The 21,900-nt window shown below is 51.3% G+C and overlaps 1 protein-coding gene across 1 annotated transcript in view; it reads right to left on the reverse strand.

Annotated features, from left to right (window-relative positions):
- Positions 1–21,900, reverse strand: part of LOC140404380 (sorbitol dehydrogenase-like) — a 272,127-nt gene that overhangs the window by 236,697 nt on the left and 13,530 nt on the right. The window contains exons 3-4 of the mRNA XM_072492821.1: positions 19,726–19,890; positions 16,152–16,311 (exon numbers count right to left, since the gene is read on the reverse strand). Coding sequence (XP_072348922.1) covers positions 16,152–16,311; positions 19,726–19,890 — 325 coding nt within the window. The remainder of the gene's footprint in view (positions 1–16,151; positions 16,312–19,725; positions 19,891–21,900) is intronic.

Consider the following 21,900-nt stretch of genomic DNA (forward strand, 5'->3'; position numbering starts at 1 on the left):
TGTTACCCCATTCACCAGGCTGGTGAAATTGCATCGATAAAAGCGGACCCAGTCGTGATCAACCTGGATTCCCAGATAACCAAAGCTAGACCTGGCCAAGAGAAAAGGCAACGTCGCCAAATGGGCTCCCCTCCCTGGGGAATTCACCGGAAAGTATTCGCTTTTGTCCAGATTCAACTCCTAATCCGAGAAGGAGCCAAAACACCGAAGTAGCTTCAATTATCCTCCGCATTGGAGAGTGGTTCCATTATATACAACAGTAGACTATCTGTATACAAGGACACCCTCTGCACCCTCCCTCCCCTCTCTATCACCCACCACCTCATAGATGGCCTCAATGCTATGGCCAGAGGCTCAATCGCTGAAGCCAGCAAATGCGGGGACAATGTGCAACCCTGCCTCGTACCTCTATTCAACGGGCTCCGGGCTTTCGTAGGAACACTCACGGTGGGGGCCCTGTATAGAAGATAGATCTCATTTAGTGTCACAAGTATCGAGATGGGACGGTACGGCCCACATTCTGTCGGACCCTTACCCTTCTTCAAAATCAAGGAACTCGATGTAGCTTCAGTGTAACTGGCAATAACCCCCCCCCCCCCAGGGATAAGGAATTGTTAAATGTATGCAACAACAATGGGATCAGCTGACCCGCAAATTTCTTATAAGATTCAATGGGGAATCCGTCTGGGCCTGGAGCCTTACCCGACTGCATTAAACCCATACATTTCATGATCTCCTCCGGACTCCGACCCCTCTCTCTGCCGCTGGAATGGACAAGCCATCCAAAATTCCATCATAGGCGACCTTTCCTCCGGGAGTCCGAATTATAGAAGCTTCAGGGAAAGGCCTCAAAAGCAGAACTCACCCGCACTATCTCCCGGGAGGCAACCTGCCACCTCAGCTAGTGCGCTAATAGTCGACTGGCCTTCTCCCCATTTCATAAAATGCCCCCCTAGAGCGTCACAGCTGGCACAGTGCCTTGTCCGTCGAGAGCAGCTCAAATTCCAACTGCAACTTCTTCCGACCTGCCAACATCTCCGCCGTCGGGGCCAGCCCGTACGGGAAGGATGGAGCCCACCAACAGCTGCCTCTCCATCCTTGCAGTCTTCTCCTGGTGTGCCTTACAGGAGATTATCTCCCCCGCAACTAATAGCCGCCTTCGGGGCCTCCCGCAGTGTGGGCGATGATGAGTGAGGCCCGGCTCCAAGATCAAATCCACAAAATGTGGAGCGTGAACCGATGTGACTATTGCCGAGGGTTCGGCCCTCTACCCCTCCCACCACAAAAAGGTCAATCCGAGAGCAGAGCTGAGAGGAAAACAGAAATTCCTTCCCACTCAGACGTAAAAACCACCACGGGTCTGCCCCCCCCCCCCATCTGTTCCAGAAAAGCTCATTCAAAAAAATATATTTTTATTAAAGTTTACAAAAAAATAGGTGAGACAGTAACAGTGTACATGTTTCTTTTCGGCATCACCCCCGCCCCTTTCACCCCCGCCCCTTTCACCCCCCGCCTCGCTTGCACACCTTCTCTCCTACTTCCCCCTTTCTGCTATTTCCAGGTCTTACCCTAGGCCCTTTCTTTCACCACAGGTGGCTTGTCCGGTGTTTGTCTTTTCCCGGTGGCTGTGTGATGGGCCCTCTGGTCCCTGTGTCAGTCTCCCTCTGGGCTCCCCTTTGGTGTTTCCATGCCCAGAACATGTGGGCGTGGCGGACACCGGGCACATTGCCCTCCACCTCCGGGAAGAACCTGCTGATTCGGGTCCTTGGCACGTGTGTTGTGTGCACCATTTTAAGCTGCATGAGGCTGAGCCTTGCGCAGGAGGTGGAGGAGTTGGACCTGCTCAGTGCTTCGCTCCAGGGTCCCCACCCTACATCTGTCCCGAACTCTTCCTCCCATTTCTCCCTTGTTCCGTCCAGTGGGGAGTGTGTCCTTTCTAAAAGACGTCCCTATAGGTCCCTACAGTTCCCCTTTCCCAGACTGTCCACGTCCAGTAATTCCTCCAACATTGTGTCTCTCGGGCCCTAAGGTACCTCGTCATATCCTTGCGGAGAAAGTTTTTGGTTTGCAAATGTCGGAGTTCCTGTCCGCTCGTTAGTTCCAGTCTCTCCGTCCCCCGTGTAGGAGTCCCGAACTGTCAGTGTCCCCCTGTCCTGCCTCCACCTCTTAAAAGGTGGCGTTTAGCATGGCTGGTGGAAACTGGTGGTTGCCGCAGATGGTGGACACCTTGGTTAGACTGAGGCACTGCCTCATCTGCTTCCAGGTTCTCAGTGTTGCAACCACCACTGGGCTGGTGGTCTCCTGGTTATGCCGGCGGGGGTGGGAATGCTGTCATGGCGAATGCTCGAAGGATCGTTCCCGTGCAGGAGGACTCCTCCTACCTCACCCATTCCGTGTTTGGTTCCTTCCCCCACCCCCTCACTCTCTCGACCGTGGCTGCCCAGGGTGTAGCATTGCAAGCTCGGGAGAGCCAGGCCTCCCACGCTTCTTGGGTGGGATTCTCCGACCCCCCGCCAGGTTGGAGAATCGCCGGGGGCTGGCATGAATCCCGTCCCCGCCGGTTGCCGAATTCTCCGGCACCGGATATTCAGCGGGGGCGGGAATCGCGCCGCCCCAGTTGGCGGGCCCCCCAACCCGGCGATTCTCCAGCCCGCGATGGGCCGAAGTCCCGCCGCTGTCAACCCACACCAGCCGGCGTGGATTGAACCACCTTTGGGACGGCGGGACACGGCGCCGCGGGCGGGCTCCGGGGTCCTGGGGGGGCGCGGGGTGATCTGGCCCCGGGGGGTGCCCACACGGTGGCCTGGCCCGCGATCGGGGCCCACTGATCCGCGGGCGGGTCTGTGCCGTGGGGGCACTCTTTTCCTTCCGCCTTCACCATAGTCTCCACCATGGCGGAGGCGGAAGAGACCCCCTCCACTGCGCATGCGCGGGGATGCCGTGAGCGGCCGCTGACGCTCCCATGCATGCGTCGCCCGGCAAAGTCAGTTTCGCGCCAGCTGGCGGGGCACCAAAGGCCTTTCCCGCCAGCTGGCGGGGCGGAAATCAGTCTGGCATGGGCCTAGCCCCTCAAGGTGAGGGCTCGGCTGCTCAAGATGCGGAGAATTCCGCACCTTTGGGGCGGCGCGATGCCGGACTGATTCGCGCCGTTTTTTGCGCCGGTCGGCGGACATCGCGCCGATATCGGAGAATCCCGCCCCTTCTCCTTTGCAATGTTGTTTTAGGAATTCATGGATTTTTCCCGCCCGACACGAACATCCCGCCATAATCATTTTGTCTATTGTTTGGAAAAAGCCCTTGGGGGTGAAGATGGGTATGGATCTGAACAGGAAGAGCAACCTGGGCAGTACGTTCGTGTTGATCATCTGCACCCTACTCGCCAGGGAAAAGTGGGAGTTTATCCCCATCTCTGTCGGTCCTTTTTCATAGAATTTACAGTGCAGAAGGAGGCCATTCAGTCCATCGGGTCTGCACCGGCCCTTGGAAAAAGCACCCCACCCAAGCCTAAGTTCACTCCTCCACCTTAACCCTGTAACCCCACCTAACCTTTTTGGATACTAAGGGGCAATTTATCACGGCCAATCCACCTAACCTGCACATTTTTGGACTGTGGGAGGAAACCGGAGCACCCGGAGGGAACACACGCAGACACGGGGAGAACGTGCAGACTCCGCACAGACAGACACCTGAGGCTGGAATTGAAACTGGGTTCCTGAAGCTTTGAGGCAGCAGTGCGAACCACTGTGCCGTCAGGCTGGTCAGATTCCACTTGTGGATCCGTGTCCAGTCATGGGCTATCTGGATCCCAAGGTCGCCAAATTTGTTTGGGGCTATTTTAAATGGTAGACATTCCAGCTCTGCTCCTCCCCCTCTCGGGTTCACCAGGAAAACTTGCCCAGGGTTTAGTTTGTTGCCCAAGCAGGCTCCAAAACTCTTCAAGAAGCTTCATGATTTTGTTCATGCCACTTCGCGGGTCTGAGATGTAGAGGAGCAGATCATCCGCATAGAGTGAGGCTCTGTCCTCTCTACCTCCTCTTCGGATTCCCTTCCAGCCTTTCGAGTCTCGCAGGACGATCGCCAGTGGCCCAATTGCCAGGGTGAACAGGAGCGGGGACAGCGGGCGTCTCTGCCTGGTGGCTCTGTGCAGCTGGAAGTACTCAGAGCTTGTGGTGTTGCTCTGAACGCTGGCCTTGGGGCGTTGTACAGTCGCTTAACCCATGAGGCTAACCCTGTCCCTAGCCCAAACCGCTCCAGTACCTCAATGAGGTACTTCCACTCGACTCTGTCGAAGTCCTTCTCTGCATCCAGGGAGACGATCACCTCTGCTGTTCTCTGCCCGGATGGGGTCAGTAATCACATTGAGTAGCCATCTGATGTACGCAGGCAGCTGTCTACCCTTAACAAAGCCCGTCTGGTCCTCTGCGGCCACCTCAGATATGCAGTTCTCCAGTCTCTTGGTCAGGACGTCTGCAGGTATTTTCACGTCCACATTCAGCAGCGAAATGGGTCCGTAGGATCTGCATTCCGTCGGATGTCAGTGATATGGTTGCCTGTGTTAGCATTGGAGACAGGCTGCCCCTCGCTAGCAAGTCTGCGAACATCTCCCGCAGGTGCGGGCCGAGAACCGGCACAAATGTTCTGCAGAACCATTGGGTCCCTGCGCCTTCCCCGCCTGCATGGAGTTGATGCTCTCCATGATCTCTCCATGATCTCTCCCAGCCCTATTGGTGCTTCCAGCTCCCCCCGTCAATTGTCCCCCACAACTGGCATGTCCAGTCCATCGAGGAACCGTTTCATCGCCGAGTCCCCATCGGGAGACTCGGAGTTGTACAGTCCCCGGTAGAAGGTCTCGATTGACCTTTTTTGGTTCAGCTACCAGTCTGCCTCTGCCATCCCTCACCTGCACTATTTTCTTTGTGGCTGCCTGCTTTCTCAGCTGGTGAGCGAGTAGCCGGCCAGCCTTGTCTCCGTGTTCATAAAAGGTCCGCCATGTCTGGCAGAGTTGGTGCACTGCTTTCCTGGTGGATAGCAGGTTAAAGTCCACCTGTAGTACTTTCCTCTCCGCCAGAAGCTCGAGGGTCGTGGCGTCAGGGTATCTTCTGACTTACTCCAGTAAGGAGTCAATCAGTTTTTGCCTAGCTGCCCTCTCTTCCCCATCTCTGCGAGCCTTGTAGGCTATAATGTCTCTTCTAATCACCAACTTCAGTGCATCCGAGTACGTGGAGGGTGAGACTTCAGCGATCCGGTCGTTAGTAACGTACTCGTCTCTGGCCTGTGATGTTTTCTGGCAGAAGACCTTGTCGGCCAAGAGGGTTGTGTCCAACCTCCAAGAGGGGTGTTGGGCACGACCTGTCTCCAGCCTCTCATCCACGTAATGTGGAGCCTGGTCGGAGTTTATGCTCGCAGTATTCCACGCTGACTATATCTGGAAGCACTGAGTTTCCTACTCCAAAGAGGTCCATGCGGGTGTAGACCTCATTTACTGGTGAGAAGAACGAGAATTCCTTCTCACCTGGGCGCAGGAACCGCCATGGTTACAGTGCCCCCTACCTGCTCCTTGAACGTTCCCAGTTCCCTAGGCATGCCTGTCGTTTTTCCCGTTCTGGGGTTTGATCTGTCTGTCAGTGTGTCCTGTACACAGGTTAAGTCCCCCCCTTCATGATCAGTCGGTGCGTATCTATGTCGGGGATTTCCGCCATGGTCTTTTTTTACAGGACTACAGGTGCCCCATTTAGGACACGACCCACCCTCCCCCATGGTCCGTAACCATTTTTGTCGCCATGAACACTGCCCTCTATCAGAATAGCTAGCCCCCTTTGCCCTTATCCTGTAGCAGGGTCTGCCCCACCCAGCCCTTCCTTACCCACAGTCGTCCTTCTCCTTCAGGTGCGTCTCTTGGAGGAAGACTGTGTCGGCTTTCATACTTTTCAAGTGGCCGAAGGCTCTGGATTTTTTCACTGGTCCGTTAAGTCCCCCAACGCTCCAGGTGCTAATCCTGGTGGGGGGCTTCTGTCCTCCCCGGCTTCCTGTGGGATCAACCACACTTAGTTGGTGCATGTGTCCCTGCACTCCAGGGTTTCCCTTTGTTAGGGGGCCGTCCGAAATGGCCGCGGTCGGCGTTCTGGCCATGAGGCTGGGCCCCTGCGCTCCAGAGTTTCCCGTTGTCCCTGGGCCATCCAAAATGGCCGCCAACTGTGTGTACGCCACGTGGGTGAGTCCCTGCACCCACGGTTTCCCCCTGTTTAGTGACCCTCCACTGTGGCTGCTCACGGTGCCATCTTGGTCCATCAACCTGAACCTGACCTGCTGAAGCCAGTCTAGAACCCTTCCCCTCTTTATCGCTAAGTTCCCCCATGGTCTTGATTCCCCCTCTATGCCCCTTTCTGCCCCCCCCCCCCCCCCACTGTGCCCCCTTTCCTATTTGCCCCCCTACCCCTGTGTTTCCCCCCCACCACGCGTCCTGGGAGATAAGTTGCGGCCTTCCTCTCTTTCATGCTTCCTAGTGCTAGCTTTCCCCGCTAGTATGGTAGCCCCCTCTCCTCCCCCATCCGGGGCTGATCTGTCCCCCTCTATGCCCGACCCAGTGCTGTCCTCTCTGTCTCCCCCTCACCCTGTTCAGCGCTCTGCTGCCCTCATCCCTTCCTTCCTATGAGCTAGTGCTCCAACTCATAGCGAGGCAGTGCAATCCCGCGCAAAAATTGTCCACGTCCACCACCTTTTTTCCTCCCTGTGTCTTCCTCACCACTGCTTTGTTTGCCTTTTGTCCTGGCCGCTTGCACACACAAACTTGGCTACCTCTACTGGGGTGGTAAAATACTGTTATTTATTCTGGTATGTCACCAAGAGCCTGGCTGGGTATAGCATCCCGAATTTGACGTTGTTCTTGTACAGGGCCGACTTTGCGTTGTTGTACCCAACCTGCGCTTTGCCAGGTTTGCCCCGATGTCCTGATACACCCTTATTCTGTGTCTTTCCCAACCGCTCGCTTTGATCTGCCGAGCCCAATTCAGGATCCCCTCCTGACCCTGGTACCTGTGCCACTTGCCGATTATCGCCCTCGGCTGTTCCCCGACCTTCGGCTTTGGTCGGAGTGACCTGTGGGCCTTGTCGATCTCCGGTGGTTTGGGGAAGCTGTCGCTTCCGACCAAGTTGCCCAGCATCTGGGCCACGTAGTCAGTCGGGTCTCTGCCCTCGCTCCCCTCTGGCAGACCCACAATTCGAAAACTCTGTCGCCTGGACCGGTTCGCTCGATCCTCGGCCTTCCCCTTCAGGCTCCCTTGGGTCACCACCAACCTCTTTATCTCTGCTTCCAGGGCGACGATCCTGTTGCTCTGGTCGGTCGATGTCTTTGAGCTTTTGGATCATTCTTCCCTGAGCCTCCAGCTTCTTCCCCATTTCGTCGAGCGCCATCTGCAGCACCTCCGCCACCCTGACCGCCACCTGGATCTCCACCTTGATCTCTCCCTTCAACGACTCACATGCCACCCGATTGGATCCTTCAAATTTTTGGGGGGGTTCATCAGTTTTTTGGAAAAATATTTTGATTCGACAAATTTTCCCTCTTTTTCACCATATATAAGAAAAACAAGACAACCCCAACAATATTTAAAAAATCAATCCCACACAAACCCCAAAAAGCTCCCCCACCCAGGACAAATCAAATGCCAGGAAGAACCTCATTCTCAAACAGGACTGGGATTTTTGGCCTTCACGGGGAACTTCCCACTGAGGCCACACTTAGCTTCAGGTCGTCAGTGCAGTAAGAGATCGGGGCACCATTTTCAAATACCGCTCCGATCTCTCGACACCCCAACGTCGCAACTTGCTTGTTAGGGGATACTTGAGCTCACCCCACCTCATAAGGGCAGGGCATCCCCGGGACTAATCCTTGGCATGGGCAATCTGGCGCCCAAGCACCTCGGCACTGCCAGCCTGGCAGAATGTAACTGCCAGCGTGCCCAGGTGTCAATGTCAGGTCCAAGGTACTTGGGTGGCAGCGACAGTGCCAGTGTACCACTGTGCCCACAGCCCGACCACCCGGGGGCCTCTGATGACCTAGGGGACTCCCCCATGTGCTGTTCCGCCCACATTTATGTGGGCCAGTGCTAAACGGCACCGTTGCGAGGTCTGCCAGGCACGGGTATTGGTTCCCGGGAGCTGACATATTTAAATAAACCTAACTGCTCACATAAATATGTAAATCTGGATCCTGCCCAGCAAGGGCTGGATCCAGATCGCGACGTCTCACAGGATCTCGTTAGATCTCGGGAGGCATTAAGAGCATCGTAAATCGAGCGAGAATCAGCACCTTACCATCCAGGAATGGTTTAGCTGAAAGATTTGTCCAGTCTTTGTAGCAAGCACTGAAAGCTTCCAAGGACCAAGGTTCACTACGTCCCCGTGTGAACATGTTTTCAGCAACAGACCAGAATATCACACACATGCGACTACACACAGTTCACCAGCTTTGCGATTAGTGAAAAAGAAGCTGAGAACGACCTTTGATTTCCTCTGTCCAGAGGAGACATCTGACATAGTAAAGCGAAACCAACAGTCATAGGTCTTGAAATGAGAAGGTAACTGAAGGAAGCGCTTGTCTCAACAAGGAAAACAAGCGCTTGTATGCCCTAGAGTTATTCCCTATACCACTAATGGGACATGGGTCCCTGCGACCGTCAGACTGGTCCAATATCCGACATGGTTGAAACGACAGATGAACCTATGTGGAGACGCCATACGGATCAATTATTGTCAACATGCGTTGCTGTGCCAGTGCCGGAACTACCTCAATAGTCAAATGGTCTCCACTACATCTGACAGCAAGATGTTGCTGCTTCATCTACAGAAGAAGCAATTGCATCAGAAGTACCTGCTTCTATTAATCGTCCCTTGGAAAAAGAGACTGTAACGCCTTCCAGGGTGAAGACATCTACTGCAGAACCTGAAAATACATCTAAGGTCGAGAATAACAAAGCCCTGGAAATGTGCAATCAGCCAGCAAGAAATAGATTCCCACCTGATTGGTTTAGATTTATTGTCACGTGTACCGAAGTACAGTGAGAAACATTGTTCTGCGTACAGTCCAGACAGATCGCTCCATACATGAAAAACATAGGACATTCAATAAATACACAATATAAACACATAGACAGAGGTGTCAGGTGAAGCATGCGGAGTGTAGTACTACTCAGTAGAGAAGATGCATGGAGAGATCAGCTCTGTCCAGAAAAGGTCATTCAGGAGTCTGTTAACAGCAGGGAAGAAGCTGTTTTCGACGTGTTCTCAGACTTACATACCTCCTGCCCGATGGAAGAGGTTGGAAGAGAGAATAACCCGGGTGGGAGTGGTCTTTGATTATGCTGCCCGCTTTCCCCAGGCAGCGGGAGATGTAGACGGAGTCAATGGATGTGAGGCGGGTTTTGCGTGATGGACTGGGCTGTGTTCACGACTCTCTGTAGTTTCTTACGGTCTTGGGCCGAGCAGTTGCCATACCAGGCTGTGATGCAGCCAGATAGGATGCTTTCTATGGTGCATCTGTAAAAACTGGTAAGAGGCAATGTGAATGTGCTGAATTTCCTTAGTTTCCTGAGAAAGTATATGTGCTTTCTTGGTCGTAGTTTCCATGTGGGTGGACCAGGACAGATTGTTGTTACACCTAGGATTTTCAAGCTGTCAACGATCTCCACCTCGGCAACGTTAATGCTGACAGGGGTGAAGTCGATGACCAGCTCCTTATTTTTGCTGACATTGAGGGAGAAATTGTTGTCGTTGCACCAGGGTGGCCAGGGTGATAGTATCTGCTGTGGACCGGTTGTGGAAGTAGGCAAATTGCAGTGGATTAATCACACTGGGCCCTGTTTTGGGCCTGATTTTATGTTAGCTCATAACGAGGTGGTTGTGTTCTACCTTCTACCTGGGAAGCTTGTACTCCACGAGTCCCGTGGGGAGATCAATGATGATTTTCCCCGTCGTCCTCGAGGGGGTTAATACGACTATTAAACTCTTTAACATCACACCTGAAAGTAGCTTACAATTACCCCTTAAACAATACTACTCAATACAGTAAATACAATACCCTTAATTACTATCTCTATTCCCAATTAAACAACAAGAAAGGAAAAACATAACAGCTCTCACTCCATCCCACATCCCAATGGCAGAGTAATACTTGCTTTCTAGAAGAGACTTGGCTCCTGTTAGAACCCCTGCGGACTTTGGCTTCAAAACGTTGTATCAACTGGTTTGTTTCAGCTTCCCCCTTGTCCCTCAGACAAGTCTGCTCTGCTTTAAATACTATTACTCTATTATTTTTAAAACTGTGAGAAAATATCTTACTTGTGGTCCAAAGGGTTAGTCAGATCAGAACTCCACTCAAAAAGGTTTTCTCAAAATGTCTGAATACCTGAGCTCCACCTAGCAATGACATCACCTCCCTGAGCTGAAATCAAATTTACTCTTCCAGGCTGAAAAGACACTAACTCGCCAGGGACTCCCTCTCGTCAAACAACAATCCCATCAGCCCAGGCTGAAAACACATTACTCTCGTCAATTTCACCTCCGTCTCCTAAAAGCTTTCTTGTGTTGCAAAATGAGATTTCTTTTAGAAACCGTGACTACTGCAGTCAAACACGCTTTAACACTTCAATTGCCAAATGTTCGTAATCCAATATATCTAAAAATCCTGCATTCGTCACAAGTATTTAAGAAGGTCAAGCAACTATTGCACTCATCTTGCCCACTGATACATTTTGACCCATCCAAGAATTTAGTGCTAATCATAGATCATAGAATTATCATAGAGTTTACAGTGCAGCAGGAGGCCATTCGGCCCATCGAGTCTGCACCGGCTCTTGGAAAGAGCACCCTACCCCCATAACCCAGCAACCCCACCCAACACGTCAGGGCAATTTTGGATACTAAGGGCAATTTTATCATGGCAAATCCACCTATCCTGCACATCTTTGGGCTGTGGGAGGAAACCGGAGCACCCGGAGGAAACCCACGCAGACACGGGGAGGATGTGCAGACTCCGCACAGACAGTGACCCAAGCCGGAATCGAACCTGGGACCCTGGAGCTGTGAAGCAATTGTGCTAACCACAATGCTATGTGCTGCCCTAAATGTGTGACATCCCCCCCCCAAACAGCAATGGGGCAATTGAATCCCGCAGAATGGATGATGGGTCTCTGACGGAGACACATTGCAGATGTATCAGGAACCCTTTCAGAAGCTGAGAAAGGCTATTCACAGATTGAAAAATAAGGACCGTCTATTGTGTACGGAGTGAGAAAATCCCAGTATGTCTATGGAAGGCATTTTACAGTTCGAACGGACGATAAACCACTGTTGGGGCTCTTCAAGGTGGACAAGGCTATTCCACCGATTGCACTGGCCAAGATTCAGTGATGGGCATTGATTTTATCAGCTTATGAATACATATTTGAACACCCATGAAGGACACAGATAGCCAACATTCATGCCCTTTAATCGTCTTCCATTGCCGAAGGGGCATACAAATTGGCCCCAGCCAAAGATGAACCCCAGCAACCAGGAGGATAGCAAACAGTCAGCCTTGGGCCCAAAAAAAGAAAAACACGGTTTCTCAGGATTGGAGTTAAAAGAAAAGAAAACAAAACTGGTTAGCTCTAACTGGGGGGACCCCTACCTCGACCATAGCGAGGACAAACTAATCCGACCAACTCCCACCGTCCGTCCCGCACCCCGCTCCGACTCTGCTCATCTTCCTTCTAGGTGAGATGGGGTTTCGGGGGGCACAGAACCCACCCCTCCCTCCAGTACAGAGATTGGCAGACCATGCAAAACCCCAAATACATTTGGGATGAAGAATAAAGACTGCACAAATCCCGTGTTCAATATTCGGCTTAACATGATATAAACTTGTTAAAATCGGGAAAAGAAATGGAAAAGGCCATCACGCCCACATTACTCCCACCCCTGGGAAAAATTGACAACATCAAGCAGACACCAACAGAGGGCGAAGTCCAGGATAATAACTGAGATGCAGAAATTCAAGGCAGTTCTCAACTTAAAGACCTCTTCAATGGCGCATGAAGAGGACCAAAATATGGCCGGCATGGTAGCACAGTGGTTAGCACTGTTTCTTCACAGCGCCAGGGTCCCCAGTTGAATTCCCGGCTTGGGTCACTGACTTTGCAGTCTCCCCGTGTCTGCGTGGGTTTCCTCCGGATGCTCCGGTTTCCTCCCACGAGCCCCGAAAGACGTGCTTGTTAGGTGAATTGGACATTCTGAATTCTCCCTCCGTGTACCCGAACAGGAGCCAGAACTAGGCAACCAGGGGATTTTCACAGTAACTTCATTGCAATGTTAATATCAGCCTACTTGTGACAATAATAAATGTTATTATTATAAAGGATGATGTAAGGGATGGCACCGGGGCGCAGGGGTTAGCACTGCTGCCTCACGGCGCCGAGGTCCCGGGTTTGATCGTGGCCCCGGGTCACTGTCCGTGTTTGACCCCCACAACCCAAAGATGTGCAGGTTAGGTGGATTGGCCACGCTAAATTGCCCCTTAATTGGAAGAAAAATAATTAGACACACTAAATTTATTTGAAAAAATAAAGGACGATGTAAGATCAGGACCAATCAGGATCTCTCAAGGATTTGAAGCATGACACATCATTACTTCCAGCATTCCATCTCAACAGAACCCAGGCGGTCAACACCCCAGGCTCCGGTCAGCGGGAAGGAAGGATTACTCAATTGGCTCAGCCACCTTCAATCCCTCACAATCGACATCCGGAACTGGACAACATAGAACCAGTGGTTGGAAGGCTGCACCAACCCCAGGCCTCGAGGACAGGATTTGGTGTGCTCCATTGAATTTAACTTGCCCAGCCCTCCATGATCGAGGCTCATGAAATAGGGCCCCCGATGCGCCAACTCAACCTGGAACCTCTCCGCCGCCTCACCGGGGGGATCGCAGTCACGAGTCACCTCTCCCGTTCCCGCTCTTTCTCTCCCGACTCCATCAGGATGAATGACAGGCTCCCACTCGGGGGCAGCGGTCTCTCTCTGTCACAAGAACTTTCTTGTGCGCCCTGCACTGCCTCCAGAAAAGCCCCCCCCCCGCCACACCTCTTGAAATTGGGCCTGGTCGGCCTGTACCTCGCAGCTGAGATCTCCAGCCAGAACAGCATCTTCGTGGGCAACCATCATCCGTCGATGCACACCGCACCGTCAGGGCGAGTGTCGGCTCAAAAGCAACCGCGTTAACCCCTCCCCAACTCCTCCCGCCCACTGCGAACAAGCGAGGATTTAAACATTCTAACTCGGCTCCATCATACCAAAAACACCGGCCAACAATTCTCGGATCATAACGTAAACTATGAGAACCAAGAAAAGACATTAAAAAAAAGAAGTGTGCACGCGGATGAAAAAAGAAGGATTAAAAAGGTTTGCAAAAACGCAGCCGCTCCCACGCTCATATTACGTGACTCCCGTCCGAGATGTAGCTTTTGATGGACTGGTTAAAAATATTCATTGATGTAAATCATGGGGACTGTATAAGCTAATTATCATTCTGCATATTCAGGAACTTTGAGGGGGAGGGCTGTAGTAGTTGGCCCCTTTTAAGGGGCAATTTTCCAAAGGGTCATGTAACCCACTCGTCCAATTGGTTTTTGCTCAGTTCAATCCAGGACACAGACCGGGAGAGGATTGACGTTGAACCATTCTGTCAAAGCAGGTTGTATAAATAAACGTTTGCTATTCGTATCTAACTATTGGAGCCAAATTGCTCCAAACACTTACACTTGCGTAGTAAAACAGCCATGATAAAGAGAGTGCTGATAACTCACGGGTGGGTTGGCCAGCTCCTTCAATAACAACTATCTGGGCCCAGTGGGGCGTAATTCAACCCATCACTTCATTTTCCAGCTTTAGGAGAGTCCATCTACCTGGAGGTTTCCCTCCAAACCACTCACCATCCTGACTTCGAAATAGGTCGCCGTCCCCTCACTGTCGCTGGGTCAAAATCCTGGAACTCCCTCCCTAACAGCACGGTGGGTTGTACCTACACCCCCGGGACTGCAGCGGTTCAAGGAGGCAAGCTCTCACCACCACCTCGTTGCGAGGCAATTAGGGATGGGCAATAAATGCTGGGCTTGTCCAGCGACCCCCGCATCCCGTGAATAAACAAAGCCAAATTCTCTGCAGTTCTAGTGGGAGGTCAAACAAGCAATTTCAGGGCCTTCGTGTTGCATTGATACTTTTATGAGAACCCGCAGCAATTTCAGGAAGAAGTTAAAATGCCGTTGCCACACGGAGGTTCTGTCCAAGCAAGTATTTGAGGTATTCAAATGACAGAGCAACTAACACAGAAGCACTAAAACTAAGGAAACTCTTAAGAAATAACAGAACAGAAAGATAAGTTGAGGTTGGGTGAAGTAGGGTAGGAGGAGACTCACATTGATGTGCAGGTTGGGCTCCAATGTGGACTGATTGAAAAGAATGGCCTGTTAATCTACTGTATTTTGTGATACCGTGGGCTGGATTGTCCGGTCCCCAAGCCGTGTGTCTCTCGGAGGCGAGCTGATCGCTGCTGGCGGGATTTTATCTTCCCGCCGCATGTCAATGGGATTTCCAATTGGAGCCACCCCATGCCTCCGGGAAACCCGTGGGCGGGGGTGCGCTGCCAGCGGGGAAAGAGAATTCCAACATCCGGAGAATTCAGGCCAAACTTCCTGATTGACTGGTCGCATTGAGCGATGCCATTATCGCCGGTGCTGGCTAATACAACCATTATAGAATTTCATGGAATTTACAGTGCAGAAGGAGGCCATTCGGCCCATCGAGTCTGCACCGGCTCTTGGAAAGAGCACCCTACCCAAGGTCAACACCTCCACACCCTATCCCCATAACCCAGTAACCCCACCCAACACTAAGGGCAATTTTGGACACTAAGGGCAATTTATCGTGGCCAATCCACCTAACCTGCACATCTTTGGACTGTGGGAGGAAACAGGAGCACCCGGAGGAAACCCACGCACACACGGGGTGGATGTGCAGACTTCGCACAGACAGTGACCCAAGCCGGAATCGAACCTGGGACCCTGGAGCTGTGAAGCAATTGTGCTATCCACAATGCTACCGTGCTGCCACGGTATCACGGCTGTTTTGCTTCGCAGGTGGTGAACGCTGAACCAAGGAAACTTGTCTACGCTCCTGAACGTCTCCGTTGCAATGTCAGGCAAGTGAGAAGGTTAGCTTTGTGTGTGTCGTTACCCCTACTGTCCTGAGCAGTCATTTGGAACAGCATCAAAATATCGGGGAAACAATGCTCGAGAGAGTTAAACTGTCTCCTAGAATTTACAGTGTAGAAGGAGGTCATTCAGTCCATCGGGTCCACACCTCCACCCTATCCCCATAATCCAGTAACCGCACCTAACTTTTTCTGGACACCAAGGGCAATTTAGCATGGCCAATCCACCGAACCTGCACATCTTTGGTCTGTGGGAGGAAACTGGAGCACCCGGAGGAAACCCGCGCACACACGGGGAGGATGTGCAGACTCCGCACAGACAGTGACCCAAGGCGGGAATCGAACCCAGGTCCCTGGCGGTGTAGATCAACAGTGCTAACCACTGTGCTACCATGCCACCCCTAAAAAATGTTAAATCTGGAAAGAGGTCCCATTCTAAAAAAGAACTCTGGTTACTAAATAAAGTGGCACACTTATAATGTGGGGCAAGTGCTGATTGGCACAATATCTGTGGAAAAATCCTAGAGGGATTTGCACAATCTTCACATTCTTAACCATATAAAACCAGGGACCATCGTATTAACCCTCCTATAGTTCATATCGCAACAAAGCCTCATGCTTGTTCACGCAGTGTAACATCTTGTAGATGTCAATATTATTCTCGCGACAAAGGACACGGCGGCAACCATACAGAATGTGACTTAGGTCAGGAATGAACTGTTCTGCAAACTTTTTATCACCCAGTCCCTCAGTCAGGAACTAACAGCGGAGTTTGTTAGAGTGTACTTCACTGCGAATGTCCTTGTTTGTATCCCTCCTTTCAAAGGCTACATTAAAGAGGACACGGTTCTACAGTAAAATAACTTGCCATTATAATAATATCATTAATGCTTGTTGGCAAAGGACTAACTTGTAACAGTAGTTGGCTTTGTGGACGTAGAATCGGCACATGGCCCCATCATCGGGAGGAAAGCCAGCTTGGAAGCATGTTGGGGACAGGTTGTAACGCCCAATTCTAACATATTCATCGTTCTCCCTGGGGACGATGGGTTCGATGGTAACCTTGTCACCTGTAGCAAAAGGAAAACAAAAACGTGGGCACTTAGTGGAGATCGGAGTACTGTTAATGGGGGCTGCATTAAATTCGGTCAATCTCATTTTGGCGGGAGAAGCTTGTTTTCCTGCTCATGACAGGATCCATGTACAACTCAGCTGCTACGCACACAACTCGCGGGAGTTCATTTTTAGCCCAGCCTGTGGGGTTGCCAACGCTCGAGGATTGCCCTGGAGTCTACCGGAATGGGAAGACAATTCCCCAGGACACACTGCTTGCTGTGTGCGACAAAGAACAAAGAAACGTACAGCACAGGAACAGGCCCCGCGGCCCTCTATGCCTGCGCTGACCATGCTGCTCGTCTAACCCAAAACCTTCTACACTTCCAGGGAGGCCATCTATCTATCCCTCTATTCCCGTCCTATTCACGTATTTGCCAAGATGCCCCTTAAACGTCATTATCGTATCTGCTTCCACCATCTCCTCTGGCAGCGAGTTACCGACCCACAATCCTCTGTAAAAACCTCCCTCTCACATCTCCTCTAAACTTTGCCCCTCGCACCTTAAGCCTATGTCCCCTATTAATTGACTCTTCCACGTTGGGAAAAAGCTTCTGACTATCCACACAGTCCATGCCCCTCATAATTTTGTAGACCTCTATCAGGTCGCCCCTCTACCTCCGTCTTTCCAGTGAGAACAAACCGAGTTTATCCAACCCCTCCTCATAGCTAATGCCCTCCAGCCCAGACAACATGATGGTAAACCTCTTCTGTCTCCTCTCTTACGCCTCCACATCCTTCTGGTAGTGTGGCGACCAGAAATGAACACTATCATCTAAGTGCAACGTAACTAACGTTGGAGGAAAATCGTTGGGACACTAAACAAGTTTGGTTTTTGTTTTGTCGTTTCCTCTGACTGCCCAAATGAGGGTAAAAGATGGCCGCTTGGTAGACCGACTGTCAAGCATCATCCAATTGGGTAATGAATCTCGTTGCTTTCCAATTGGTGTAGGAAGGCAGGCAGTGAGTCACAAAGTCTGTCAGCTGACAAATGGCTGGAGTGGAGGGGAAAGTCACGTGACGAGACCTCGCGGAATACATTTGATCACCACTTGGCAAACCTACTAATCGGGCTGCGAATGGACCCTCTCGGGGACGGAAGGAACGCAGTGGCACGGTGATATTGTCACTGGACTAGCAATCCAGAGATGCACTGGTCTCAGATCAAATCCCATCATGGCAGATGACGGAACTAAACACCTAATGATGACCAAGAAACCATTGTTGTAAAAACCCATCCGGTTCACTAATCTCCTTTAGGGAAGGAAATCTGCCGTCCTTACCCGGTCTGGCCTACATGTGACTCCAGATCCACAACAATGTGCATGAGTCTTAAATGGCCTCTGACAGGGCCTGGCAAGCCATGCAGTTGTATTAATCCTCGACAGAAAATTGGATAAGGAATGGACGACCTGGCATCGACCTAGGCACCGGAAATGACAATGGCAAACTCAGCCCTATCGCCTCTGCAAAGTCCTTGTTATTAACGTGGGCGTGGCGGGGTGCTTGTAACACAGTTGGGAGAGCTGTCTCACAGACTAGTCAAACAACAGCCCGACATACTCATACTCATGGAATCATATCTTACAGATACTGCCTCCGACACTACCATCGCCATCCCTGGGTATATCCTTTTCCCCCGGCAGGATAGACCCAGCCAAAGTGGCAAGATACAGCGGTATACAGTCGGGAGGGAGTTTCGCTGGGCATCCTCAACATGGGTCCCAGAATCAATGAAGTCTCATGGTGCCAGGTCAAACATGGACAAGGAAGCCTCTTGCTTGACATTCAAGTCCAACGTTTGCAGGGCACAAGTCAGGAGTGTGATGGAATACTCTACCCTGGATGAGTGCAGTGCAGCTCCAACAACACTCAAGAAGCTCAACACCATCCAGGACAACAAAGCAGCCACCTTGATTAACACCCCATTCACTCCTTCCACCACCAACGCACAGTGGCAGCCGTGTGTACCATCAACAAGATGGAACTGCAGCAACTCACCAAGACTTCTTCAACAGAACTGCCCAAACCCAAGACTATCCAGAAGGGGAAAGGCAGCAGATGCGTGGGAACAACATCACTTGGAAGTTCCTCTCCTAGCCTAGCCTCGCCACCAATGCCCGCATCCCATCAATGAAGAAAATTAATTATTACAAGTACAACACAACTCCTGCACCCACCTGGTAATGACAGATGACATGACATTTCCCTCAACTTGTTAAAAAATGGTGGATGTGTTTTGGACCCCTCCCCCACCCCCCAGTCACATTTACACTTCCAATGTGGTCCTTAATATTCAGTTGCTTGGCCCGTAACAACCTGCCCCAAAGACCCTTAGTCCATGGCCCTTAGCAACCAGTCCCTTGGCCCTTAGCAACCAGTCCCTTGGCCCTTAGCAACCAGTCCAGTGGCTCTTAACAACCAGTCCCCTTGGCCCTTAGCAACCAGTCCCTTGGCCCTTATCAATCAGTTGCTTTGCCCTGAGAAATCAGCTCGTCGGCCTTCAATAACCAACGCCACGCCTCGTAGCAATCAGTCCCATGGCCCTTCCCAACCAGCCCTCTGGCTCTTAACAATCAGTCTTGTGGTTATCAATCTGTTGCTTGGCCCTTATCAATCAATTCCTCACTCTTGGCTTTAAGCAGTGAGTCTCTGGGCAACCAACTCCCAAATGATTAATTGATTATTTCTGTGGTTCAGGATCAAGAGTACGTGGGAAAGAGTTGGAACACCATTCACTCAAGTGTTCAAGCATGACCCTTATCCTCCTGTCGCCCGCCATTTCAATTCACCATAGTACTCAAATGTCCACGGGCGTCCTTCCTTGGCCTGTTAAATGTTCCAGTGAAGCTGGGCACAAACTGGAGGAACAAGCACCTCATCTTCCGATCAGGCACTTCACAGCCTGAACATTGAGTTCAACAATTTCAGACCATGAAATCACTGTTCCATGTTGACACCTTTCTTAATCTAGTTTTTTAATGTCCCGCACTGACCCGTTCTGCCAATGACACATCCTGATATCTTACTTTTACGCCGCTATTAGCACCAACTTTAGTCTTTAACACTACCATTAACACTCTCTTTGCCTTGTGCCCATGACATCTTTGTCAAATCTCTCCTAGCTCCCCCACCTATCCCTGACCTTCTGTTCTGCTCCACATGCTCCACCCCCTCTTCAGTTCTGAAGAAGAGCTGCATGGACTCAAAACACCAACTCTGTTGCTCGCTCAGCAGCCGCTGCCGGACCTGCGGAGGAGGCTTTCCAGATTTTCTATTCTTAATGCAGCTTTCCAGCATGCTGCTTTTAGTTTAGGGCAAAGTTTATGAGTTGTTGGCTCGACGCAAAGAACTCTCTTGTCAAAACTGACCTGCTTTGAGATGGTTTACGCCACAGGACACTTTAACCACAGTCCCTGCGGCTTCGTGCCCGAGAACAAGGGGTTTCTTGACGACCATGTCCGCAAATTTTCCTTCGGACCAGAAATGGACGTCGGCATTACAGATCCCAACAAAGCCCATCTTCAGCAGCACATCTGGAACAACAGCATAGCAAAAAAAAGCTAAAACAGTGGACGCTGAACCATTGTGGAATGTCAGGGAAACATAGAACATACAGTGCAGAAGGAGGCCATTCGGCCCATCGAGTCTGCACCGACCCATTCGAGCCCTTACCGCCAAACCATTGTGGAATGTCAGGGAAACATAGAACATACAGTGCAGAAGGAGGCCATTCGGCCCATCGAGTCTGCACCAACCCACTCGAGCCCTTACCTCCACCCTATCCCCGCAACCCAATAACCCCTCCCAACCTTTTTTGGTCACTAAGGGCAATTTATCATGGCCAATCCACAAGCATGTCTTTCAGGATCTGTGGGAGGAAACCCACGCAGGCACGGGGAGAACCACGCAGACCCGGCACAGACAGTGACCCAGCGGGGAATCGAACCTGGGACCCTGGCGCTGTGAAGCAACAGTGTTAACCACTGTGCTAGCGTGCTGCCCCACATTGGAGCGTTCGGACCTTGAAGAGAGGATAACATGGCATTTATGCTTAATTGAAAGAAAGTATGATCTGACATTTTAATTAGTTAGTACTGCCAATCGAGAATATTGCCGGGTTGAGGAAGGGGGGGGGGGGGGGGGGGGGGGGGGGAGGATGCAGTGGGGATAATAGTGTTCACTGCACTCTTGGGAGGGAGGGGTGCCTGATCGTGTTCCTCAGGCAGGTAAGCCTGGGTTTACGCGTAACTCAACCTCTAAATCTGCCAAATTCTCACCCTGTGAAGCTTCCGGGCTCCCCGACCCTTAGCCAACCAGAGTTCAAGCTGTCAAAAACCGAATGGAAATAAGGCTGGCAGTCTCATAATAGTAATCTTTATTGTCACAAGTAGGCTTACATTAACACTGCAATGAGCTTGCTGTGAAAATCCCCTAGACGCCACACTCCGGCGCCTGTTCGGGTACACAGAGGGAGAATTCAGAATGTCCAATTCACCTAACAGCACGTCTTTCGGGACTTTGTGGGAGGAAACCGGAGCGCCTGGAGGGAACCCACGCAGACACGGGGAGAACCTGCAGACTCCGCTCAGACAGTGACCCAAGCCGGGAATCGAACCTGGGACCCTGCACTGTGAAGCAACAGTGCTAACCGTTGTGCTACCGTGCTGCACCACATTGGAGCATGTTAGTCTCCTACACGCCTTCCAGTCTCACAAGTGGGAAGGTGATGGCATTCGTGGTATTGTCACTGGGCTAGTATTCCAGAGACTCAGGGTAACGCCTCCGGGGGGCGGGCACCCAGGTTTGAATCCCACCGCGGCAGACGGTGAAATTTGAATTCAATGAAAAAAGGGTGGAATTAAAAAGTGAAACAATGAACACAAACCCACTTTTGGTTGCCGTGAAACAACACTCATCCGGGTTCACTAATGCGCTACAGGGAAGGAAATCTGCCATCCTTACTGGGTCTGGCCCACATGCGACTCCGGACCCACGGAAAAGGCAGGTTTGAGTAGGGGGCAGATGGATACATTTTTCTGCCTTTAAATCCTGTTGTGTTATGTACTCTGGGATAACACAGGCTGCAACTCGATGAAGCTTTGACCAAAAGATACTCCAGACTTTGAAGTAAGTTCAATATGATTTATTGAACCAGTAGCACAGTTCTCTGGGAGTTCGCCTCTCCTGCTAATCTTGCTATAGTAACTCTGTCTAACTAACCAGTCTGCTCTAAGCCACGTGGTGGGTGTGATGCTTCTGATTTGCCCCTGTCCTACTCTCTAAGTGTCGCCTGTGGAAAGAGACAGAGCATGTGTGCCCTGTCCTGAAATATGGGATGTGTAATGCCCCCTTGTGGTAGTGTCACCTCTGGGTTTCTTGACTGCCCATTGGTCGTGTCCTATTCTATGTGTTCATTAGCTGTATGTCTGCATGTCATGACGTCTCTGGTGCTCCCTCTAGTGTTTACTTAGTCATAGTGTATTTACATTAACCCCTTGTGTATTTACAGTGATGTATATCACCACAAACCCAACCCAATTCAA

This window comes from Scyliorhinus torazame, chromosome 30 (assembly GCF_047496885.1).
Source record: "Scyliorhinus torazame isolate Kashiwa2021f chromosome 30, sScyTor2.1, whole genome shotgun sequence".
Classification (NCBI taxonomy): Eukaryota; Metazoa; Chordata; class Chondrichthyes; order Carcharhiniformes; family Scyliorhinidae; genus Scyliorhinus; species Scyliorhinus torazame.